This window comes from Triplophysa rosa, linkage group LG3 (genome assembly GCF_024868665.1).
Source record: "Triplophysa rosa linkage group LG3, Trosa_1v2, whole genome shotgun sequence".
In the NCBI taxonomy this organism is placed as follows: Eukaryota; Metazoa; Chordata; class Actinopteri; order Cypriniformes; family Nemacheilidae; genus Triplophysa; species Triplophysa rosa.
This window is the reverse complement of record NC_079892.1, coordinates 8,854,718-8,870,330: the sequence shown is the minus strand read 5'-3', so window position 1 is coordinate 8,870,330 and position 15,613 is coordinate 8,854,718. Positions and strand designations below refer to the sequence as shown.

Sequence of the window (15,613 nt, the reverse complement as noted above, 5' to 3'; positions counted from 1 at the left end):
TGGAACGCAAAAGAGAGGGCGGTGGGAGCGTTCGTTGTGTTAATTTAACATTTAAGAGAAAAACAACCGAAACAATAACGCAAAGGTCATAAATACTACAATTCCTACCGTCTCTGATTTAACACATTCTGACTGATTCAACCAGGACGAGTCGTTCTAACAATTTGAGAAAATACATTTTCATCTATTTTTGCCAGCTAGATAACGTTAAATTTAAGGGAAATGAACAAGATGGGATTGGGAAGGCAACGCTCAACATGGTCACTCGATCAAATTAAAGGGACAGTTTGCCCCAAAATGAAAATTCTGTCATCATATACTCACCCTCAAGTTGTTCCAAACCTTTGTACATTTTATTGTTCTTCTGAACACAAAGAGAGACATTTTGCAAATGTTTGTAACCAAACAGATCTGGGGCACTATAGACTTCCATAGTAGAGAAAAAACTACTCTGGTAGTTAATGGTGTCCCAGAACTGTTTAGTTTCCCACGTTCTTCAAACAATATTTTTTGTGATCAACAGAACAAAGATTTTTGTTCTGAGGGTAAAGAAAGACAGAATTTTCATTTTTGGGTGAGCTACTGTATCCCTTTAAGTCCCGCCTTTCAGTAATGTTTTGTGTTTTGTTTGACTTTGGAATGATCTCAGTGTTGACAATGTTACAAAATGTACAAAAAAAGTTGTTTAATCTTTTTTAAATAGATGGAGAGACGTCATCGGCGGCGCGACATCCCCCCACAGGCCAGTATGCACCACCTGTTTTTGCAAGTGAAGAGCATGATGAGCTCAAACCTGGGGGAGGAGCTGGATGTCTTCTTCTCTGTCTATGACAGCAGAGAAATGCGACCAATCAGGTGCCACCTTTGAACTTTTCACTCTGTTAGTTTGCAATGGATTTAAATAGCAAAAGTTCAACCGAAAATGAAAGTTTTGTTGTTTGTTTAGTCACCCTCATGTTACAGTATTTGACAAATGAGGATGGATTCCAGTTGACCTATCGGTGAGCACCGCCCCCCTTAGTTATTGTTGCTAACTCGGACAAGCGACCAGAGTTCCTAATGTCTTTCAATGGTAGCTGTCAGTGTGAAAACCTTGTCCAAAGTTGTTTTTGGTACATTTTGGTCACACTCTGTCGTCGAAGAGAATTCAAGTGGGACTTAAATATGCCTTGGAGGGATATATAAACGATTAAAAAATAAATATGGTGGATAACAAATTTAATTTGGAAGCGAGGGTTTACAGATCACAATGCAAGAGAGACGAGAAGCGTCGTGTTACGGTCGTCACGATCACTGCGGTGTCACGATCGCAGATGACAACATCTAGGATCAACTGATCGTGTACCGCAGGGTAAGATTGAATTAATTCACATTTAACCAGTTTAATACGGAGAGACACTGAAATGTAGACCTTTGTTTATGACTTACAATGTACATGCTGTGAGAACAGTTAGGTTTTAGGTTTGTACGTTAGCATGGACTCACTAACTTAACTAGTTTTAGCCAGAGATACGATACTGAAGCACAAGATGCATTAACGATCTGCAGATGAACTGCAGATAACTTAGTGAAAGAATGACAACCAGAAAATAAACGTTTTTGTTTTCACTGGGATTGCAGTTGAATCGGGTTACTGCGCCTCTTTTTGTGGTTTTTCTCATTTAATAAAATAAATTCCACTCCTCGTGCTCCCAGGACACCTGGAATTAGTGTTACATGTACCCCAGGCACATCGTTTTATCATTTTTGTAGCATAAAACTCCATAAAACCGCTGAAAGCTTCGGATCAATGTTTCTCTATGGCACTGAAACCTAAAGTTGTCCGAGTTCCAGTCCCCGTGAAACTTGTATTCAACTGCCATTGGCTCATCTGTGTTCGAGGGGAGGGGCTTACCGATAGGTCAATTATGGGTGTGCTGTTGCTCTAAGAGGGAAGTGGTGTTGTCGTTAAAGGGACAGTACAGAAAATTTTTGTTCAAAACTTGTATACAACACTTTCTTCTTTGGACCACAAAAGGAGATAAAGTATATTGAGAAATGTCTCAAAATGTTTCGTCTCCATAAAAATGGAAGTCAATGGGGTTCAATATTGTTTGGTTACCTACATTCTTCAAAATATCTTCTTTTGTGTTCTGCAGAAGAAAGTCATACAGGTTTGGCATGACCTGAGGGTGAGAAAATGATGACAAATTCTTTATTTTGGGGTGAACTATCCCTTTAAAAAGTCAAATGCACCATGGCATGATTGACAACCCATTGTCCATGAGAGCCAAATGTCAACTCGCTGACGTACTTTGTCCATATTTCAGCAAATCCTGCAAAAACAAAAACTGTATACTGACTCAAACTACTGTAGGTTTGGTCAGACTGAGACTGAGAATCCATGAATTATAAATCGCAGCATTCCCTCTAGCTATATGAAATACGTCTACAAGCCTTCTCCAAGTCATTCATTAGCATGCTGCACATCTCAAGCTGTATGACGCCATCACAATATTACATCACGTTTTACAACCACGGGGTACAAATATCCACAATTTGATTCTTGTACAATGTCAATACTGCACCTCTGTGGATTTACATGCATCAGCCGGAGGGCTGCTTTAGTTTCGCATCCATGATGGAAGTAAAGCCTTGACACATTCGCTGAATTTTTCATCGCTTTCTCTCTGTTTTTCTCTTTCCATCTCCCTCGTCGTTGATGTTAGGGGGTGTGCTGTTCAGGCACCCCTTCTCGTGTAAATTATTCAGAACGAGTGAAGCCCCAGGGCACTTAGCGAACGTGACGGAGAACGACTAGGAGATACCGAGCCTCAACGGGCCTTTACTTAATTACCGAACACAGGCGTCGGAGGAAACCCGCTAACACACACACACACTTAAGCTAACAGCTTCTACTGTATTACCACATGCTTTAACACACCTGAGATGAACCCGCCTGACTCTCTCTCTCTCCGTTTCTCTATTTTAGTGAGAGGTTCTTTGTGCGCCTGAATAAGCAAGGGTTACCCAAGTCCCCTGAGAAGACCGAGAGACAGTGCACACTTTTCGTTGTAAGTATGCCGTTTTCCGAGTACACCAAGGGTGTGTCCTTGAGGTTTTTTGTTTGTTTATTTCAGCATCGAGAGGATCTGGTTTTGCTGTCGATAAAGAGCTGAGTTTTGTTTTCATTGTGGTGATGGATAGCATGGAATTTTGTATTTGATCAATACAGTCAGGATTAAATGCGTTCAGTTTGTGTTGATGATTCTTTTTTTAATTTATTTATTGTACTGAATGATTTTTTTCAATTGATGGATGTTTTCGCAACAGTCAGTATTTATAAATATAGAGCTATATCATGTTTTAGCGTTTTAATAGTAGAAGTAAAACTGCGAAGGTTTTGAGTTGTTTGGTTTCAAGTAAATGTGATCCAGTCTGTGGAAACCCAGCAAAAAAAGTATGTTTTTGTGATTCACTTTTTACATTTCTACATAAAAAAGTATCCTAAATAATATTAAGAACATTCTGTGAAATATAACCTTGATAACTTTAATATTGACTGAGTAAGAATATGTCAAAGATTGAAATCGATGTTTAGAATGCCGACTTATTTCATATTTTTTGTAGTGTCAATAAAATTATTTATTTCAGTATGTATCATAATAAATGAAAATTCAAAATCTACATTTACAGCAATTAACACTATCACTACCTTTTTATCGGAATGTCAACTATATTTTCAAAATGTAGGTCTATATCTCATAATTACATGATGCGACTTTAGCCTGGATTTGACAGATGAGGATCACAAATATTGTGCTCAACAAAACATTTGTCTTTTTTTTAAGGATTTGGGAAGTAGCGATCTTCGCAAAGATGTGTATGTTGTAGCTCATATTTTTAGAATAGGTAAGAGCTGTTGGATGCACACCACTGTTGTCACCGTGTGACCTGTCATAACGCCTTCACGTGTCCTAGAACCTCACATTACTCCCCAACATGGTTTAATTCATTCCGTTTGTTTTGTGCATTTTAAAAATGTAATACAACAATTGAGTCAACGGCTTTGGCAGCATTATGAGGGCTGAATGACAGGCCACCTCAAGTCAATTGTGACCACGATGGCGTCTTTGTCTGTAAACGTCACCTGTGTGTCTGTGTAGCGGTCTGTCGTCACTGCGTGCATGGCCTGCGTCGATGCAGAACTGTGATGTTGCGGTGTAGATTAATGCTCATTTGCATGTGTGTTATTCATGTCACTGTGGCCTGGGAAGTGTTTGTCGGCCGGTATGTCTTTGTGTTTCAACAATCAAGATCTTTGTTGAAGGTCTTTGTTGAATCATTCTGCCGTAAGAGCAACATATAACTGACGAGAGTTTCTGGGTAAGAAACGGCTGATGTAATATCTATTAAACTATATCAAGCTTGAGACAGTGCTATGTGTTCTTTGGGGCAGAATATGAGAGCCTAAACTACATTGAGATTCTTTGTTTCGTTTGATTATATTAATGTGAACTGTATGTTTATTCGTATAAAGTGTGAGCGTTTGAGCTATGAGGTATGCGTTCGCAGGGCGAATGGTCGCAGGCGAGAAGAAGAGCGTGAGTAACACGCAATACAAGCGTCCGTATGGTTGTGCCGTGATTAGCGTGGCCGAACTGTTGACAGCTGACTTCAAGGATGACCACTTGCTGAAGATCTACTCGTGAGTATCTCCACCAGAGTTAATAAAGTTTTCTGTTTCGATCTGTTTTTAGTTTTATTAATTCTTTGAATTAGATTTTATTTTTTATGTTAATTTTAGTTGTTGTTTTTTAGCAATTTTCTTATGTGCTTTTTGTCTTTTTGTTATTTATTTGTTTATTTTTATGCTGCTTTATATTAATTTATTTTATTTTAGTTTTAGCTTTAGTTAATTTAGTTTATTTTCAGTTAATACATTTAATACCTTAACTTAAACGAAACAAATTTTTTTTGAGTCAGATTAGAGTTGTTTAACGGTTATTGTGATTAATCGCATCCAAAAATTTGTGTTTACATAATATATGAGTGTACACTATGCATATTAATTTTGTATTAATAAACACATACTCATACATAGATATAGGTATAGGTATAGATTTAACAAAAATATACAATATAAAAATGAATAAGTGTCTATATATACTTTCAATTATATATACATATAAATATACTGTATACATGCAGATATTTCCTAAATTCTACGCATGTATGTGTATGTGTTTATGAATACAAAATAAATATGCACAGTGCAAAGACATATATTATGTAAACACAAACTTTTGTAATTGTTGTACAGCCCTACCTCAGATATAAACTGAAATAAGTTTTTCCAATAATTTTTATGCTATTATTTTATTCGATTTCAATAAACAGAAACAGTTTTAATAGATTTACTAAACAATAATAACAACGATCACCACCTAGCTGTCTGGAGTATGCAGTAGCAAATTCTTTTTTAACGTTGAATTTAATTCAGCACAAACCGAAAATGTTGCTTTCAATTTACTGCATCATATTTGCAGATGTAACACGGAAAGCGAGTGGTCCCAAATCCATGACAACATCATCAGGAAGGTCAGCTCTCGATACAGCCATATTGGCTCCAATACAGGTAAGGTGTTTTTTTATTGACATTGAGAAATGTAATTTCTGGGTGAATTACTCCTTTAAAGAAAATTTTGTCTGTCATAGCAACAGCATTCATCTGTGAAAAGTTTGGTTGTTCCACCAAGCAATCCATTTCATTAAGGCATTCAAATTGTACCGAATCATGCTGCAGATTTTCTTTTTCGCTCTCTTAAGATATAAATAGCAGAACACTTTACAGAGAAATACTCTGGTCTCTCCTAGCAACAGTTCTGAGCAGCAAACCACAGCAGTTTTCAGTCAAACATTCACCAATATGTATTCAACAGAGAGGCCAAGCAGAGATGTTCCTCACATGCCTTTGTCTTTGTGATGTTTGCATGACTCACTTTGTTTGCGGCTTTTGACTCACATTCTTTCATAAGCATTCCAAAAAGTCATTTGTAAAAAGCTTATTTTAAGGTCGGACATTGTGCAATTGTGATAGCTATTCATGAAGTGGCGGGGCTTTTTTTAAATACTTAGTCACCATGAAATCAAAACTGACAATTCTTATTTTTAAAGGTGCTGTTTGTAACTTTTTGGAGGATCTATTGACAGAAAAGCAATGTAATATACGTAACTATGTGTTCAGAGATGTACAAAGAACTTACATAATGAAGCGTTATGTTATGTAACCTTAGAATGAGCTATTTCTATCTACATACACCGCGGGTCCCCTTACATGGAATTCGCCATGTTGTTTCTACAGTAGCCCTAAACGGACAAACTGGTCTACAAAGCGCGTTTCGTAAATTATCTCCTTCGGAAAAGAAGCGAAAACGTAACAACATCTTTGTCCTGTGTCAGTTGGCGTAGTGCTTCGAAAGGGAGGGGGGAATAAAAAGAATATTGCATTGTTTATTATAAATATTATTTTATTAATTTGTCCTCAATCTATTGTCAAAATTTGAAAACATACATCCGCTTTGGGCTGTCAATCTTTCTCTAATGACATCAGTTTGCCAGAATATTCATTAATCAATGAAACGCATACTTTCTAGTAGGGTTGGGCGATATGGCAAAAAAGTAAACTCGATAGTTTTTTCTATATTGATCGATAACGATATTTCTTTCGATAAATATTTAATTAAAAAAACTGTATTTAAAAGAATCTATTTTAAATACAGTTTATTAACAAAAGTTAACCTTTAACCAGTTAAAATTCAATTAAATGAATGCACTGTTGCAACACAGAGGATATTAGGCCATAAACAACATGTACCAGTTCATTCAGTCTCATTTTGACTCAATTGACTCGTTAAGTAAAGGGAGTGTTCATTCAGTACATTCAACCAATGAAAGGGCTCCGTTACTGTGTACATTCGAACGCTATTGGCTCAGCACCTGCGCACATACATAACGCTGCAATAATGTCTTGCTCGAGTAGTGGGATTCATTCAATGAATTCAGTGAACCTTAAAGACATCTCACATAAACTGTAGTACATTTTTTTAATCATGCAAGCATCTTACATACAAGGTTCAATATTTTAATGTGCACACAAACTCACTTCATTACATCTCTGATCTGTACAGGGCAGCGCTGGTTTGTTTCATATGCACTAGCTCCCGTTAGCAGATATGTTAACGATGGATATAAAAACGTTTGTGCTTGAGTTTCGAAGTAACGTTAACTCGCTTGCAATTGCGCCTCAAGTTTGTTTTGTTTAACCGGCGATTGTGAAAACAAAATAAGACACTTGATAAACCGCGTGATGACAACTCGAGGTTAGTTTCACCTTTGTTTCCGCTTCCAGTCATGTTTTCCTCCTCATGTTGAGTTTTCTTTGCCAAGTGCAGTATGAAATGGACTTTGTACTTTGACGCGCATGATAAAAGCTGCACGCTGACTGACTGTTGTTGTGTTTATTTCTGAGTTCTGTTAGACTGTAAGATTAATCCATATCGAGTCAAAATGCCAATAGCTTATCATCGTTTTTGAAATACATTCTATCGCGATTCGATATGATATCGTTTATCGGCACAGCCCTACTTTCTAGATCCAGTTTGCAGTGGAAAAATAAGCCACGTTCATTATATTTCTTATTCAGTATTCTGTTTCATTTCACAATACAGAAATAAAGTTGATGGCGAAACTTGAAAACTTTCTACTTTAAGGGTGAAAATGCACTTTCATTATTGCAACCCAACTTTTCATTTCAGAAATGTGTTGAATTTGGATGCTAGAGCGTTGCTATGTAGTTGAAAAAGTATTGAGTGGCTTTTTACTTGTTGCTGTGTTGTTACTAGGGTGTTCTAGGTGATTGCTAGGGCGTCGTGGGTGGCTTTGAAGACCAAAAATACATTTACCTATCAGTTGTCAAACGAGTGATCTGGGTGGCTTTGGTAATTCAATAATGATAAATGAGTTTTACCATTAGCCGCTTACCATTAGCAGCTATTTATCATTGGCGACTTCAGTGGCATATCGATTGAGGACAGCATGATCAAACATTAGCCTCCTTACCACATCGCGGCCGTCACTTAAGATTAGTAATCTCCAGCGTTTTGCTGCCACAATAGCTAATCGTATGGATAAAAGGTGAAATTGCAATAATTGATTTTGTTGCGGGATTTAAAAACAAACATAAATAAAGGAACAAAAAAAACATGGGGGTCTTTGAGTGCATTGTGTTTTGCTGTTGGTGCCATGTTTTGTGGAGGTGGTGCTGTAGTAGTTACATAATAGCTGCTTTGCCGTGCACATCATCTGCTAAGAGGTTTCGAAATGAATGGACTTGGTGGTGATTTCACTCATGTGGGAAGCTTCCTCTGAATACATTATGAAACCATAATGAAGCCGTGGCTTTCAGAGCTGTGGAGAATGTTTCTAGAGGTTATAAGCTCACCTGTGTGTGCCTACTAAGAGTCTCATCTTTATGCTAGCAACACAAAACTGGAAAAGTACCCATAATGCACCTGTTACGTGTGTTGTTGCTGTGTTGTTCTTGGATTATTGTTATGTATTGTTATTGTTTTAAGTTAAAGGGATAGTTCACCCAAAAATGAAAATCGTCTCATTATTTACTCATCCTCATGCCATCTCAGATGTGTATGACTTCCTTCTTTCAGTTGAAATTAAACGAATAATTTTATATTAAAGGTGCCATAGAATGGAAACTGTATTTACCTAGGCGTAAATGAATAATAAGAGGTCTGTACATGGAAATGACATATCGTGAACCTCAAACACTATTGTTTCCTCCTTGTATAAATCGTGTGCATGCAAAAGACCACTGAAAAAGAGACCAATACCAACATAACACCGACTGTGATGTTACAGTCGGGATGTACGCCCCCAACGTTGCATATACCAGCACATGTTCTAGACCAGCAGGACGTGCACAACCGAATCATCGGAAGTTCTACAGGTATTGTGAGTAGGGTTGGGCGATGTCTACCAAATTGGCATGGACGATGACATAGTTGTCTTCTTTAAACAAGCCACGACGTTATGAGGTGAGGGGCATCTAGGCGCGAGCTGCGCAGAGACACGTCTTCTTTATACAGCACGAGCTGGGCAGTTATCAAGTCAGGCGTGTGTCATCTGTACAGTGCATGCTTCTCAGTTATAAACTCATGCGCATCTTCTTTAAACAGCGCGAGCTGCACAGTTATAAAGTCTGACCCATCTGATCTGTATCGTGCGAGTTTATATGCCCCTTAAGCCTTGTTTATATTTGATTACAATGCAATTTGAAGGACAGAGCAGTGAGAGTCACGTGACGAAAGTGAAAGAGACAGTTTTTTGAACCTGGGACCACATCAAGCAGGCTTCGCTCAGCGTTTTGATACTGATTTAAGAAGGGGGCAATTCTGACTATATTGCTGTTAGAACCCCTGCCGCAAGCAGTAAGTAGTGATCTTATCCACTTCTTCCATTTCACGTCTGACAGTAGCGATCTGTTTGCTGTGTGAGCTAGTGGCATGAGCCGGCGCAGCGAAACAGCCAATCAGAGCAGAGCTCCACATTAATATTCATGACCCTACCAAATGAGGTAAAAACAGACCTTTTCATTCTAGGGACAAATCCTGGGGTTGTAAATGGCCATGTAAAACCTTTCTGGATAATTTTGGCACTTAATAAAGCCACATACCTTCTATGCATCATTTTGCTTCCTAATAAATATATCAGGATTTTGTTCCATATGGCTATTTCTGTTGTCAAACATTCTTGTGGTTGTGGTCTTTTGATCTGTCAGATGTTTTTGCTCGAGCTGAAGTTATTTCGTCTTTGTTTTGTAGGTCTAAATGTTTCTCTCCAGCTCTTACATGGAGATATGGAGCAGATTCGTAAGGATTACATGCGGCTCTTCTCGCGGAACGTCTCCATCACCAAAAAACTGGGTTTCTCTGATATCATCATTCCAGGTGAGATGAAAGCATTTTGTTTTACGTTATGTTGCCTCAGTTTATTCCTGAATTTACATTTTGCTTGTTATACAGCTTGATGATATCCTTTATCACACTTATAATAGTGTAAAAGTAGTCCCTAAAAAACAGCTAAAACCAGCCACCCAGCTTTTGCTGGTAAAGCAGGCTGGTTTTAGAGAGGTTTTGGACATTTTTTAGCTGGTCAAGCCAGTTTTTGCCGGACAGGCTGGAACCACAAGCTGTGTGCCAGACTGTGTGGACCAGCTTAAGCCAGCTACTTCCATCTTAAACCAGTTAAGACCAGCAAGTTTCCAGCTTGGGCAGGTTGGTGTTCAGTTGGTTTTAGCTAGTGGGTTCCTAAAAAGTTTTAGCCACTAAAAAGTGGCCAAAACCTCTCTAAAACCAGCTTGCTTAACCAGCTAAAACCAGGCTGCGAGACCAGTTTAAACCAGCTTAGGCTGGTTTTAACAGTTTTGTTTAGCTGTATGTAGAAAAAGTTGACATTTTCAAAAATAATATTGATGGGCTAATTTAGCATACAGTCTATGAGTATAAATTTGTATTGAATTTATATCTACTGAATGTTTTTACTCTTTGTTTTTATGGATCTGTTACATTCATTTTTCTCCAAAAAGCACCAGGGCAGCCACATTTTATTTGATAGTTGCTTTTACGCTCTCAGATGGTGATGGGTCACTTCGGCAACATGGGGCAATATGTGTTGACAGAGTAATTAGAAATGTTTGTGGTGGTTTAGACATCTCAGAGGGTCTTTGACAGCTTTAGCTACCACACGTTCTGTGTTGTCAATGTGATAGAAAAAAATCATTTTGAGAGCAAGACACTGCTCTCTGCTCACCATTGCAGGTGAAGTAAGAAATGACATCTACGTGACCTTGGAGAGAGGGGAATTTGAGAAAGGTGGGAAAAGCGTGGCACGTAATGTGGAGGTCACCGTCTATCTGCTGGGAGGTGATGGGCAGGTTCTTAAGGTAAAACTCTTGCGCCGCCCCCATCTGTGATTGGTTGACTAACAAATGGCCCCGCCCCATTTGTTTGGAAAATGAGCCGATTTTGCCGTGATGCTGCTTAGAGTATTTTAACATAACACCTAACAGCTACATAAAACATTTGCAATGAATTTCAAATACATTTTTGTGATTTAAAATAAGTATTTTCTGTCAGGATGTAATTGTGTTGGCCTTGCTTGCAGCAGAATGCAGACAAGTCATTTTTCAGAGAAAAAGTGCTTTACGTTATAACATGCAATGATGACTCGGGCACAGAATAACCAGAAATATTTTGACAATGTAACTTAGGTCAATTTCAAGGTCATGTTTTCGTTAACACCTATTACAGCACTTATACTGTAGAAGGAGCTTATCTCTCTCTCTCTCTTTCTCTCTCTCAGGGTCTAGTTTGCTGTGGCTCCGGGGAGCCAGGGGAGGACGAGCACCGGTCTTTTGTCCTGTATCACAGTAACAGCCCTCGCTGGGCCGAACAGGTCAAACTACCCATTCCTCTGGAGATGTTTCACGGCACACACTTGCGCTTTGAGCTCAGGCACTGCTCCAGTAAGACTGAACTTTTATCTTAAAAATAGATTTTCGGTCCAGTTGTTTTTCTGCATTTTGAGTAAGATTCAAGACCTTCGTTTTATTGATTCATTTTACAACTGCTCCTCTCTGTTCATACAGCAAAGGAGAAAGGAGAGAAGAAGCTGTTTGGCTTATCTTTTGTCCCTCTGATGCAGGAGGACGGGAGACCACTGCCGGATGGGACACATGAGCTTATTGTCCACAAGGTGCCGTCCCTGTGCGCTCTGTGCACCTCTGTCTCTGTGTGTTTGTGTTTCTTTTTTTGTGCTTTGTGTGTGTCTGTTTCTGTCTTTTTGTCAGTATGTCTGCGTTTCATTCTCTCTGTCTCAGTGCGCCTGTCTATAATCTTTTTTTTTTACATTTAAAAAGTACTAATAATAGTATGTATTTTTCATATCAGTGTGAGGAGACTGCCGATCTTCAAGATCCTGCTCGGTACATCAGACTGCCTTTTTCCAAAGCCAGCGTCCAGCCAGGGAACAACCAGACTATAAAAAGCAGCAAAGAGTCATTCTGGATCCAGTCTTCACTCTGCTCGACTAAACTCACTCAGAACGGTGAGCTTAGTCTATCCGTGTTTTCTCTACAGTTTGACATTAAAGCCTATCATCAAGATGAATTTGTCTGGGTTATAAGCTTATAAACTTAAGTTATGATCTCGCTTACTGTATGAGGCTCATGAGATCTTATTGACACCAGTTTTCTAACTTTATGTATTAAAATTTGCTGCATAACTCCTACACAGTTTGTACAATGCACATGAAGTATACTTCAAATTGTGCTTCTTATTAAAGTGAGGACGGTCACTACAACTTGTGTAAACCGAATAGAATGAGATTATTTGTTTCTTTGGTGTAGGAAGGGTCTAAAAGTTAGTACTTTTAACATTTATCAAGGAGTAACAGGGTTGATTGCAACATGTTGGACTTAAAGCTCCAATGTGTCGTTTTTTGGAGGATCTATTGACAGAAATGCAATATAAAATACATAACTTTGTGTTCAGAGATGTCTAAAGACCTTACATCATGAAGCGTTATGTTTTTATTATCTCAGAATGAGCTATTTCTATCTGCATACACCGCAGGTCCCCTTTCATGGAATTCAACATGTTGTTTCTACAGTAGCCCTAAATGGACAAACTGCTCTTCAGAGAGTGTTTTTTAAATACGTTATCTCCTTCGGCAAAGAAGCGAAAACGTGACGACATCTTAGTCCTGTGTCAGCCACCGTAGTGCGTCAAAAGGGAGGGGGGAGGGGTGAAGTGTGCCATTGGTTGCAATTCACAACCACACCGCTAGATGCTACTAAAATCTCCACATTGCACCTTTAAAGTTTTGTTTTGGATTTTTGATAATTAAAGTGAGTTAATAATTAAATTTATTTTTACTGCAAAAAATGTACTATTTCAAATCAATATATTAGATTGTAAAAATTAAAACATTGTATGATTTTAATTGTTAGTTATGTTAGATACGGTCAAGAATTTTGAGGTGGGATAGACTAAAATGATCATTTTAAGGGGACATACAGACATTTGATGTACATTTACACATACATTTAATTGAATGCATTTGCAGACACTTGAACATTGAATCCATGACCTTGGTATTGCCACCATGGTTTTTAAAATGAGCTCATTTTTATACTAATGATTTTTATGTTAGTCAACAATTCATCAAACATTGAAAAATGGTAAACATGGTACGTGTATTTGAGCCTGGAATATGTAAAAACAAAATCATGGGACAACAAAAAAGCATCATATTTGTGGAATGTGCCTGTTGTGTGCAGTGCCATATGGCCCCGTCTCTCCGCCGTGACCCTTGATATTGTGATGTATTGATCTGAGCCGCTCAGAAGGTGAATGTCATGGTAACAGTGGCAGAAGCCGAGCAGTTGTACCGGCTGCGTTTGTACGGGAGATCACAGTGGGCTGAGTCCACACCTGCCTCTGTTGACCTTGGAGCTTCGCCCGGCATCTCTGCGGCTCTGCTGTGCCTTCACCCAACTGCACACATATCTACGGCCATCTGGCTGTTATTTAACCAAAGTCACGGATGAACCCAAGTTATATCCACTCTATTTTCAGTCTCAAGCTTGAGGGTTTTTGAGGGCAGAAGGGTTTGCGGTTTACTGTATGCAGTTTGAAGTGTATTAGTTAGTTCATTGTGAAATATTAACCAAATCACTTAGGTGAAGTTAAAATAAATCAAATATTTACATGAATGTATTTGAATCGTTTTATCCTATCCATTACATGTAAAGGTCAAGTTGCCTACAAGTTACAAGAACGTTACAGTTCATTCTTTCATCGTTGCAGGTGACATGTTGGATTTGCTGAAATGGAGAGTCCATCCAGACAGAATCATCGACTGTCTCGCCAAAATGAAGGATATTGACGGCACCGAGATTGTTAAAGTATAAACTCATTTTCAATGAAGCAGCGTCGTGTTCTCCAAAATAATTCAATTAAGTCTTCATCTAACAATTGATCTCTTTAAAGTTTTTACAGGACACCCTAGACACATTGTTTGGTATTTTAGATGAAAGTCCCCAGCGGTATGGACTGAAAGTGTTTGACTGCCTGGTGAGTCAAACTTTATGAATCTGAAAGTATAAAGTTGAGAAAGTTTGGAGTTTCTAGAGATACTTTGCATATTTTGACTGCAAACTCGTACAGACTCATCCATCTCCTCTGCCAGAGGACAGGTTTATGCCTTAAATGAGTACAAGTTGCCTTCCTCATCTCTGTGTTACCACGGTTACATGCCAAATATGGCAACTCATGAAATCCATCTTAGACGTCTCTTGCATGCTTACAATCCAACTCCTGTACTTATAACAGGTGAAACAAAGTACATACAGTATACTACAGTATTACACAGCCTTACTAAAATACTTTACTTTGATTCTGAGTGGTCAGTTGTGCCCATTTGTACAACTATGCATAAATGATGTGTAATTGATGTATGAAGGAGGTAAAGGACACATTTGGCCTAAACAAGAGGTTGATTTGTCCATTTCCACACAGGTGCATGTTATAAATTTGCTGCAGGACAGCAAATTCCAGCTCTTTAAACCTGTTATGGACAACTATATTGAGAATCACTTCGCCGGCGCTCTCTCCTACAGGTAAAGACGATACATGAATCACATCCACAAATAAAAAAGAGTTAGAAAAAAACATTCAGACGTGCAGAAATATTGGAGCTTGTGTGGCGTATTTATTGTGAATAAGTGGTTTTTGATATCATAAAAGATAAAAAGCATTTTGCTTAAGTGCCAGGGCGTGTTTAATGTCAAGTGACATTTTGTCATAGGGGCAAGTTGTCACACTGCTTTTTCTGAAATAATCTTTCATTTATTTATTGCAATTATACAATGCTTGGCCAAAAATAATAGCTTGATATTTTTGCAGTTGGTTTAAGGTCCAGTGTGTCATTTTTTGGAGGATCTATTGACAGAAATGCAATATAATATACATGTCTTCACAGGTCTATAAAGACCTTGCATAATGAAGCGTTATGTTTTTATTACTTTAGAACGAGCTATTTCTATCTATATACGCCGCGGGTCCCCATACAAGGAATTCAACATGTTGTTTCTACAGTAGCCCTACACGGACAAACTGCTCTACAGAGCGTTTCGTGAATATGATACATCTTAGTTCTGTGTCAGCCACCGTAGTACTTCGAAAGGGAGGGGTGGAGTGAACTGTTGGTTGCAGTTCGCAACCTCACCACTAGATGCCACTAAATTTCATACACTGGACCTTTAAGAAGCTACTGTATGAGTAGGCTGTTTAATGATTGTGACAACTTGCCCCATATACTACAACAACATGCCTTGATATTACATAATATTGTTTATAAGTATTAATGGCCTTTGTGTAGCCGTGTCTAAATGGATTTTTTTATAAATAAACCCACCCTGAGGAATATTCAGTGGAGTAAAAAGTGGGACAACTAGCCCTGGTCAGTACTGTAGTACAGTACCTCTCAATTTGGT

At 38.4% G+C, this 15,613-nt stretch overlaps 1 protein-coding gene across 1 annotated transcript in view; it reads left to right on the top strand.

Moving 5' to 3' along the window:
- Positions 1-15,613, top strand: part of dock4 (dedicator of cytokinesis 4) — a 64,002-nt gene that overhangs the window by 25,423 nt on the left and 22,966 nt on the right. Inside the window, exons 8-20 of the mRNA XM_057329358.1 lie at positions 704-855; positions 2,972-3,053; positions 3,831-3,891; positions 4,555-4,687; positions 5,529-5,617; positions 9,879-10,004; positions 10,875-10,999; positions 11,419-11,581; positions 11,705-11,811; positions 12,006-12,162; positions 13,926-14,023; positions 14,109-14,192; positions 14,637-14,737. Of these exons, the coding sequence (XP_057185341.1) occupies positions 704-855; positions 2,972-3,053; positions 3,831-3,891; positions 4,555-4,687; positions 5,529-5,617; positions 9,879-10,004; positions 10,875-10,999; positions 11,419-11,581; positions 11,705-11,811; positions 12,006-12,162; positions 13,926-14,023; positions 14,109-14,192; positions 14,637-14,737 (1,478 nt within the window). The remainder of the gene's footprint in view (positions 1-703; positions 856-2,971; positions 3,054-3,830; positions 3,892-4,554; positions 4,688-5,528; positions 5,618-9,878; positions 10,005-10,874; positions 11,000-11,418; positions 11,582-11,704; positions 11,812-12,005; positions 12,163-13,925; positions 14,024-14,108; positions 14,193-14,636; positions 14,738-15,613) is intronic.